The sequence below is a fragment of the Stegastes partitus genome, unplaced genomic scaffold, assembly GCF_000690725.1.
Source record: "Stegastes partitus isolate 25-593 unplaced genomic scaffold, Stegastes_partitus-1.0.2 Scaffold483, whole genome shotgun sequence".
Lineage (NCBI taxonomy): Eukaryota > Metazoa > Chordata > Actinopteri > Pomacentridae > Stegastes > Stegastes partitus.
In genome coordinates, this window is record NW_007578214.1 from 99537 (window position 1) to 110241 (window position 10705).

At 41.9% G+C, this 10705-nt stretch overlaps 1 protein-coding gene across 1 annotated transcript in view; it reads left to right on the forward strand.

Moving 5' to 3' along the window:
* LOC103361043 (protein phosphatase 1 regulatory subunit 37) overlaps positions 1-9314 on the forward strand; it is a 66085-nt gene extending 56771 nt beyond the window's left edge. Inside the window, exon 11 of the mRNA XM_008287032.1 lies at positions 9162-9314. Coding sequence (XP_008285254.1) covers positions 9162-9314 — 153 coding nt within the window. The remainder of the gene's footprint in view (positions 1-9161) is intronic.
* The last annotated feature ends 1391 nt before the right edge of the window (positions 9315-10705 follow it).

The following is a 10705-nucleotide window of genomic DNA, read 5'->3' on the forward strand; positions in this document are numbered from 1 at the left end:
CAGGAAAAGAAAGACACATAATATGCATAGTATCAGCATCCTAAATGTATAAATATTGTAAATAGCTGTCTGTCGTCTTTCAAGTTGTGCCTTTGAAATAAGGCTGCGCTGCATCCCGCTCTGAAAATGAGCACATGTGCCTTTGTTTAGCTCCAGACGAGAACAAACGGTGAATTCTCACACATGCTCATTGTGAGAATCCGTAATGAATTTTCACAGATAGAAATAAGAATGTCTCTGCTGGGGCTTCCATATGCTCTTTTCTTCTGTTTTTTTTTGTTTGTTTGTTTTTTTCTCCTTCTTTTCTTTTTTGTACGAACACATTTTAATGCTCGGGTTTAGACGCAGGTATTGTTAAGCTTTGTGCATGTGTGAGTGCATAAATGTTAAAGCTGATCTGCCTCTGAACTTGCACATGTTCACATTTGACCACGGTCTTCCCTCTATACTGCTTTATCTGCACAGATTTCAAAATAAGTCTTCATTCAGCTTTGACCAGCTCCTTATCCATCAGCTCTGCTCTGACCCTGTTGACCCCTCGGTGTGTGCTTCAGTTTACGGACCATCCTGAGTCGGGCTAACAGATTGGAACCTAACCTCCTTCCTCTCTGCTAATAATAATTGGTTTGTGGCTCCATTTGTAAGATCTTCCTGAATGCAGAGCTAACAAATGAGCTAGTTAAAGCCTCCTGCACCTCGGAGAGCTTTAAATGCTTGTTCACTGCGACTGCAATTGGGCAGCCATCTTAACTAATGTTGAGATGGCAGAGAGGGGGGGAGTGAGAGGGAGAGGCAGAAAGGCCAAGAGAGGGAGTGTGTTGGCAAACTTGTGAGATTAAGGTTCAATCTTGACCACGATTGCAGACATAAGACCTGTGAGACATTTCAGTGTATTCTGATGAATCCATTTTTCTTATTTTATATTTTTTATCAAGCTGCTAAACATCAAAATGAATGCAAATACAAGCGTTTTAATGTGAAAGTTTTCCTCTTAGAAGAAACAATGTGTGATTGAAAGGCTAAAAAAAAAAAATAATAATTTAATATGAATGCATTTTTCTTTCTCTCACTGCAGTGGCTCATTATTAGTGATCAAACATGTGAACATGAACCACTTGTCTTCTGCTTCCATCTTGTTATCTGTCTTGTTCAAGTCCTCTGCTCTGCCTGTCTCTGTATTTTCTTTTCTTCAGAATCCATTGTTGCGCCACTGTTTACTGGTAGTTACAGAAAGTAACAATACATTTGTTAAAATGCCTTACTTAAGAACATTTTGGAGGTACTTCACTCAAATATTTCCATGTTGTACTACTTTTAATGTCTGTAACCCAGGAAAATATTGTGAATTTACTGCATTACATTTATTTGTTTATCACATCATTTACTGAAGGTGACACAGTGGTGCAAGAAAGTTCTGGGTTTGACCCAGCTGGTTAAGTAGATTTTTTTTCTGTGTGGTATTTGCATGTAACTGCGTGGATTTGTTCCATTTGCTTCCTCCCACAGTTCAGAGACACACACGGTAGGTTAATGGATGATTAAATTTGCAGGTGTGAATGATTGTCTGTCTCTCTGTGACTGACTGTTGATCTGTCCACAGTGGACTCTATTTCTTGCTCAGAGTCAGCTGGGATAGTGAGGTGCTGTATTTTATAAGATTCCTTTAAGCTTCAGTCTGTGGACACCACATGGACGTTAACCTGGTTGACTAAACCTGGTAGTTGTCCCCACTGAAAAAAAACCCCACAATTAATTAAATAATAAAATTGTGACAATATATGTTTTCTTTTTACTGTCAACAAATTTCATGTGCTGAACCAAAGAGGTGCTGAGACAAATATTGTTTGTGTTTAAGTCTGATAGATGTCATTCCTCTGTACCACAGAGCCCCAGAAACCATGAAAACTCTTCAGTGAGCCACATCGTTGTGCTGGTTGCTGTATTCCTTCATTACTATGAACACACACACACTGTAGTTTATACTGACTCAGTCCCACATACACCATTCGGCTGCACAAACACTCACTAGAGCACCAAATGTGGATTCACAGGCCAGTGAAAATAGTCCCTGACAAATTTCTCCCCGTTTAACTACTGCTTGTTAAAAACTACAGTGAGCAGGTGTTTTCAGAAATCTCTGAATCCATTTAAACATGAAATCACATATGTGTGAGTGGTGCATAAAAATGTATTTCTTTAGTAGGATCCAATGAACCTGGAGCTGAGAGCCACAGAAAGTACTGAGAGAAGGACTAACTGGGATTCATTAATGCAAGAGAAACACAGACTATAGCATCAGCATTATCCTTATAACACCAAACAGGGATCCAACCTGTCTTTACAAATGACCCCTAACACCAAACAACATATCTGAGTCCCTGCACAGTTTGTGAGTAGTCCAGTTGTTTGATAGAAATTATTTTTAGAAGTGCGAAGAGGTAAAACTGTGTAATATTTTACAAGAAATATTCATTTCAGAAAAAAAGAAGTAAGCATAATTTTTTCTACCCCCCAAAAACCCCTTTATGACCCACTGTGGGATCCTGACCTCAGGTTGGGTATCATTCCTTTAAAGCAGTGTTTAAATCAGTACTGCAGTAACACAGCTGTGCAGTATATTCTCACTGACTGAGCAACACACACATCCATCTATTAAATCACTGATATTTTTTATGAGTATAACACTGCATGTGTGTGTGTCCTTACATTGTATCCTGTGCTTCTGCTGCAAAGCTGCACTGAAATTATCTATATACACAGAGCCTGAGTGCCTTTGCATTTCTATACTTATACACACATACATGTAAATAGGTGCGTATGTGTGTGTGTGTGTGTGTCTGTGTGTGTGTGCACTCCCATGTGTGTTTATATTCCTTAATGACTTTCTAATTCAAGGCCAGCAGGAACCTGCCTTTATCTCTATTAGTTTAGTAGCCGGGCAAACAAAGAGAATCTGTGGCCGTGGCACTGAGCCAGAGGAAGACTCAGCCATAAAAGCACTTGTCCATCTGTGTCTCCTCCTCCTCCTCCTTCTCCTCCTCCCCCACACTTATTCGTCCTCTCTGGGTGTGAAACGCTCTCCTCCTCTCTGTCAGTAAAAGAAAAAAAAAATAAACTAACATTTTTTTTTCCAGGCTCAGCGGCCCGCTTACTCAATCTAGAGGTATTGATTGTTCCACTTGGCTTTAAAGTGCAAAAAATAAATAAATTAAAAAATGTATTGCAGACTAGGGGGTAGGAGTGTGTGTGTGTGTGTGTGTGTGTGTGTGTGTGTGTGTGTGTGTGTGTGTGTGTGTGTGTGTGTGTGTGTGTGTGTGGTCTCAGTTTAAAACATGCACAGACAGAACTTGTCCATGCAAAATCTGATGGACTTTTTGAAACTGCAAGGGGCTCCACTGGAGAATACATGAAACACAAGACATATTTCTCTGCAAATGCAAAAGAAAGAGAAAAACAAAAAAAAGTGACAGTGAAATGGAAAAATAAGGTTGTGCCAGGTTGTCTGGCAGGTTCCAGGACCTCTGTTCAACTCTGGGTCCTGAGCATCATTATGTCTAACTGTAATGGTGGCTTGTAGATAAAATTAAACGTAGGCACATTTTTAAATTTTTATTTTAAGTGTTCATTACATTTATGTGAAAGCAATGTAAAACAAGAATCTAGAACATTCTGGGGGAAAAAATCAGTGTCAGTGCTCAGAGCTTACTGACCTGAATATCATCATCATTTATAGCACGTTACTGTCATCAGCAAATGTAATAAACCTAGTTATCATAGAATATATAAATCATTATATATCAAAATATTAATACCAATTCTTCTTCTTCTTCTTCTTCTTCTTCTTCTTCTTCGTCTTCTTGACAATTATAATTAGCAAGTCCCATGAAAAGACCAAAGCTAGTGAAGTGGCAGCCCAGTCATGTACACAAACAACAAAAATATTAATACGGACACGTTACTTTTACCTACTAATCATCAAAAAACAAACATGAAAACCTACACACAAAAAAAAGAGATGTCATAAAAAAAATATTGCTTCATTTTAAAGGAAAGAAAAAAAGTTGAAAACCACTGCACATGGCCCTGAGCTCCAAAACCCACTAATTCTCTATGAAGTTCTGTTGTTTTGACACAAAGAAATATTACACATAATACTTATAAATGGTCTTGTGTAAAATGCTAGCCAGTGCATAATATATAGTATAGGAGTATATAATACTACCAGACATATCCTTTGATAATCAATAACAACACCTGACATCAGGCATGAAATACAACACAAAGATCTTACAGCTGACATAACCTTTGACCTCTAATGCTTTACGGTGGTCAGATATGTTTGTTTGAGCTGAAGCACCCTGGGGCTCCTTCCACCAGGGGGAGGGCAGCTTGCTCCTTTGTGTTCACCTTGTCAGTCTCATTACATGACATATGCTCCTCACTGCTACAACAGCCGCTCGCTATATGTTGACTGTGTGGTTGTTTTGTGTCGGAGCACAGCCAAAATAATCCCTGGTGACTGTGGAAACAGCCGGGGGACATGTTTAACACTGTGCTCCAGTGGGAAAATGCAAGAAAATACTTTTACCACTCCAGTCCACTATCATTTGTCCAGGACAGGACAGGCTGGCTGAGTCACAGGCAGTGGGTTTGATCTGTCATGAGCTTCTAGGGATTTGTAGCTGTTAAACTAAAACAAGTTTCACACTTTTACAGTGTTCAGATATGTGAGTGTAATGTATGCCTGGGATCCAGTCATTGGCTATATGGCTATATGTTGTTGTGATTAGTTTCATAAAGTATAGATGTTTGCCAGTGAGGATCAATGTGGGTTCTTTCTCTTTCTCCATCTGAGTTGACCAACTTTTCAGCCAAACCACAGCAGCAGGTGCACGGAACAGCCTGCAGCCCTCACAAGATGGCAAAATGAACCAGGGGTAAGATGGACCTTCACGTTCTCGGTTTTGGCCCCAGGATGTCACACGATTGGCAGATTTAGCTGTGACCACTACACAGCCGACAGCTTAGAGCTATCCTCAGGGGTTTGGTGAGGACAGACACAAATCCAACTGTTCGTCCAGCTTGGTTTCTGTGTATGTGTTTGAGATGCTCTGGTCACTTGCTGGTGTTTACCCGTGTGTTTCTACAGTACGCTCACAGATGCCCAGCAGCATGGCCGTGTGTGTGTGCGTGTGTGTGTGTGTGTGAATGTGTGTGTATGAGGGTGAAAGTATGTTCCTGAGCTTCCTCTGACCTCTTTGGCTCTGGGGTACGGCGTCGTTGGCATCCCTCTTTCTCTCTCACCAGAAGGCAGTGGCTGTGAACTCTGACCCCCCACCACCAACATATACACACACATACATATGCACACACAGAGACAAACCTGTTCTACCAGCAGAAGGTTGCATTTCTGTTCCCCACATGCCAGCCAAGCCCCCCCACCACACACACACACACACACACACACATCCCTCTCCCCTTCCACCACCTCACCTACCCTATGTGTTGGCAAAGGCATCTGGGTGTGTTTGTGTGTCAGGCGGGCTGCTGCGTGGTGAGCGTGCCCTCTGTCATTCACGCAGAGCAGCCCTGTCCAACTGTCACTTCCTGACAGGCCGATAATCAATCTCTTTATTAACTGCTCTGCTGCAGACTGCCGCCACTGGGGGGGGTGGGGAGGAGGGGGTGAAGAGAGAGAGGAGGGAGGGAGGAGAAAAGAAGCACAGGAGTCAGGCTGCAGCTTGGAAAGTGGAAAGTTTGTGTTTCAGTTGAGGAAAGGGTTTGTCTGTTTATTGCTAAAGTGGTTCACCTTTCGCTTGGACGGTGTCACACCTGATAAAAAAAAGTGACAAAAAAAATCTCAAAAAACTGAACTAGTCAAATGTAGGCATGAAGATTGGAACCCTCAAAAACTGCTGACTGTTTCTTAGTTCAAATAAAACAAGTACACAGACCTTATGCCTTATTGTTATTTATATAGCACATTAAAGAAAAAACATAAAACTGCCACTGCACTAAAGTGCTTTCGAGTTAGAAAGGAATGTAATACAACATTAGGATATTAATGTGAGTTTAAATATTGAGGTTCAGACACTGTATGTTATTTATGGTGGGAATTTACCCAAGAGATGTACATATTAAGGATTTAAAACCTTCAAATGTTATATAAAATGCTACTTTGCCTAATTATAATAGAGAACAAAGCTGAAACTGGTAGGTGTGACACTAGTGGCTATTTTCATTAACTGATCATCCAGCTCCACTGTTAGCTGTTTTAGTGGATCTGGTTGAGAATTGATCATTGACAGTGTAACATGCCAGATCCAGTGTCAAGCTTTGCAGGTGATGCATAGACACAAAAATGCATTTGTGCAAGACTCCAGTGAAGCCCTCACCTCCTCCTATTTAAAAAAAAATAATGTTTTTAATGACATTTTATAGTTTTACCAGGCATTGTACAGTCTTCAGGTGTGACTTGTTGGATTACATGGGCCCTTACAGCTACAGGGAAGTAAAATTTGAGCTTTCCTGCCCGTGGTGGCCTTGGAGATCCATCCATCCATCCAATATCTATACACCACTTAATCCTCACTAGGGTTGCAGGGGGTTGGAACCTTTCCCAGATGACTCAGGGTGAAGGCAGGGGACACCCTAGACAAGTAACCAGTCTATCACAGGGCTACACTTAGAGACAGACAACCAAGCACACTCACATTCACACCTACGGACAATTTAGACTCACCAATTAACCTCAACATGTTTCTGGACTGTTGGAGGAAGCCAGAGAACCCGGAGAGAGCCCACGCTGCACGGGGAGAACATGCAAACTCCACGCAGAAAGATCTCGGGTGTCCTCATCGGGACGCGAACTGGGGACCTTCTTGCTGCAAGGCGACAGTGCTAACCATCGAGCCACCTTGCAGCCCCATTGCTACTGATCAGTCAGTCTGTTGTTTCCTCAATTAATATAAAGAGTGAAAGGCCAATTAGCAACCCACATGGAACACAGGATAATACACAGGGCTCCTGTGGATGTTTATGAAAGGCTGCCTGTGACTTTAAACTTTTTACAGAACTTCTGGAGAATGTAGAACTTCCCACTGTGGTCAGCACATTGAGAGCATGTACAAATCAAAGCATGTATCAACTCCTGCAACAACTCTGTTAATGACAAATTTTAAAGGTGCTGATGATGAAGAAATTCTTCTCACAATCTCCCCTCATAACAAATATTTGTTTTAAGAACTACTCATTTTTCTGCCATATGTGCAGTCAGCAGTGTGGACAGTCTGAGCTGTCACAGATTCTGGGCAGCACGTGAACACCCACAGAGGGGTCTGCATGGAGCCTTCCAGACATGGGTCGCTAATGACATTTATATCACATGTACCCTTGTGGACTTTTGTGGCTACATGGACACAGAAAAGTAGAGGGGGTTGATGGATATGGAGTTTTTTCGTTTTATAAAACAGTCCAATATCCAAAGATATTTAGTTAACAACCATGAAACCAAGAACCAGAGAATTTGAGCAGTTTTCTTTAAAAAAAAAAAAAACAAAAAGTTGCTTAACACGATGAACTGATCGTAGTTCTCTGTCAACTGAATGATTGTTGCAGCTCTGTCCTCAGCAGTAAGTAAAACATATTCATAGGATAATTTGTTTCTTAGTGTTTGTTTGAATGGTGGCTGTTTCAGTGATGGTAACACTTGGTAATCACCCAGGTCCATTCAGGGGTCTTTCTCTTTGCTAAACCAGCAATTTTTGTGTTTCCACGTTTAAAGAGACAGAGCAGTGAGTGATGACAGAGAGCAACGGTCTCAAGCTGCTGCTGCTGTTGGGTTTTGGGATGCTGGGTTTTCCTGACAGCATCACACCCATCGTCACGGCGATAATTTATGAGGCAGGAAAATGTATTAGTGATTGTGGTGACCAGCAGCCAGCCAGGACTACTGCTCTATCCTTGAATTTTTAGCAATTTGATATGTTTCTTTCTCCATTGACAGTAACTCTTCTTTTCTTCTTCCCATATATGGATTTGTAGACCTGTAAGTAAATGGGTTTCCACCTAAACCTCTTTAAGCGTATTCCCAGTACGCAAAAAGACTCAAAATGTAGATCATAAAATTATCAATGTATAAGAATTGCTAAAGAGGAGCAGGATGAGAGAAGGTGCGTACCATGAAAGTATAGCTCTTCCTATTTATAGTTTTATTTGTTCTCTTTTTTTTTTCCTGTCACTTTTTTGTGCTCTTTCCTGTATCTATACTGCTGCAGCAAGTGAGTTTCCCCATTGGTGGTGAAAAATAAAGTGAAATCTAATGTACAATATGTAATTAAAAAGGACAGTCCTGGTAGCTGTCACATCAATGTGTGTGTGTCAGTCCAACACTTAGATTACCATCATAATATCTTAACAACTAAATTGACCAGATTGTTGTGACATTTGCCCATAGTCATGCTCTCCAGAGAATGATCTGCAACGGTTGTAGCTAGTCCTTAATGTTCCTCTATTGCCACCACCATGGAGAGGATGTCTTCCTATTAAAGAGCTTTGACAAAACCAGTCACAGGATCGGGATTTAAATAGCAATCAGGGGATCTGGTTATACTAATACATGGTTGGAGCCGAGTTGCCTGTTTATCCCACCTTTAAAATCTGTATACCCCAATGTAAGGTAAAATAGTAGAAAGCTAGGGATTGTTGTGGCACAAAAACTCAGTCAGTAGCTTGGCATGACTAAATTAAACAATAAGTTTTGCAATGATGATTGGCCGAGGCCTGGTCCACTTATTAAGATCAGTACCAACACTAATATGGATTTAACAAGTTGAATTAATGGTTCCTAAATTTAAAGATTTCTTCAAGTCAAATAAATGTTGGGATTAAATTACACAGCACACATTGATGACTAACCTGACAGACAAGGAATAAAACAAGTGTTGGGGACAACAATTGCTCATCTTACTATGCAGAGGGAGACAGAACAATCAAGAGTTTTTATCATTCGTCATCAAAACAAACAAAAGCAAATCCTGTTAATTTTTTTTTCTATCATAGAGATGTCAAATGAATGAATGGCAACTCCCCAGGTTTTTGGCATTATGCTAATACTTATGCCTGACAAGACATTAATGGTTGTGTTCTTGTGTGATCAACAGGATGAGTTTCTGAAGGAGACTCAGACAAGACTTCAGACGGAGATCACACAGCGCTGCCTTGCCAATGCCAGCAGCTCCGGCCGAGCTACAGAAACCTCTGAGGCCGCAACTGCCAAGGCCGACCGACGGGCCGACAGCATGACTACAGCCTGAGCTTTCGCACACACACACACACACACCCACACACACACACACACACACACACACACACACAGAGGAGAAGAAAAAATGAATAACCTTGTACAGATCACCTCACAACCCACACATGGATTCAGTCACACAGACACTGTCTCCAAGTGTCCCCAATCTAAACAGCTGACTAGCAGATATATGCGAATAATAATTCCATCGCAAATAATCATAACCATAAAACTCCAAATCCGGGTAATAAAGGCGGAGTAGAGCTCCCTAATGAAACGCCAGCCTCCCTGCTGCTTCCAACCTAATGTTCCCACCGAGCTGCTTGCCACTTTCCATAAAGCAATTTTGCAAGCCCACTTCAAACGTGAATCACCTAGAAATGAGGAGAACTGTCCCTGCATTCTTACTACTCCACTTTCTATAAAGTTAACTAATAAATAGCAACTCTTCAATGCATTATTTTTGAAAGCATCTTTACTTTCAGGAAGAGAGTGGTACATGGCGTGCTCATGGGTGTTGTAACTACACGGTGTACACTGTAACCTTCAAGAACTGGTATTTCCCTGTCATTTGTGTTTGTTTGTTGTTATGCTGGGTGTACTATCTGTGTGTACGAGCATTTAAAAAAAAGAATGCCATCATGTGTACGCAGCCAGTGCTGTGCTATGTGTAAGAACTTGACAGCTTAGTACTGATAATAACTGCTCTGCCTAGAGAGCCTGCAGTGAGGTGTGAGGTCAGTGTACCTGAAAACCCTGTGGATTTGTACTTTTTGCCATGGTCTAACTATGTTGTGAGCAGATTAAGTGGGCTTATGTACTGTGATCTGCTGTGCTGGATGTGACAGTCTGAGTGCAGCCGGCACCACCTCCCCTCCACCAACACATCACAAGATCCAGTGATTGACAGATGAGATCAGACGAGTCAATTTCGCATGGGATATCTCTGCCTCCCTTCGTGTGATCTGAGATTCACACTCAGTGCACCTTTACATACAGCCATACACCCTCCCAGATGACACTCCGCTGCCCCCTGAGCCAGAGTGGGAGGTGTGTGTGATTTTTTTTGGTGTGTGTGGAAGCAGACTGATAGCAGCATGTAGCCGCCAACGTGACTCACCCTCCCACCCCCAATTTTGCCTGATGTTTCAGCTCCTTGTCTTCATCTTCCACCTCCTCCTTCTCCTTCTTAACCTCCATCATAACCCATGTGGGCATGGCGCCCTCCCAACCTCCCTCTCCTTCAGCCAAAGTGGCCCCAGGACTAGATTTGAAGCCCAATCCAAGCCCTCTCAGTGATGTCCCCCACCAGCCCAACCCTCCCTGAGGCCTGGGCAATCTGAACCCCATCCAGTCCTGATGGCAGAGGCTGAGGAGGCAGATGCCTGGGCAGTGGGAGTAGGG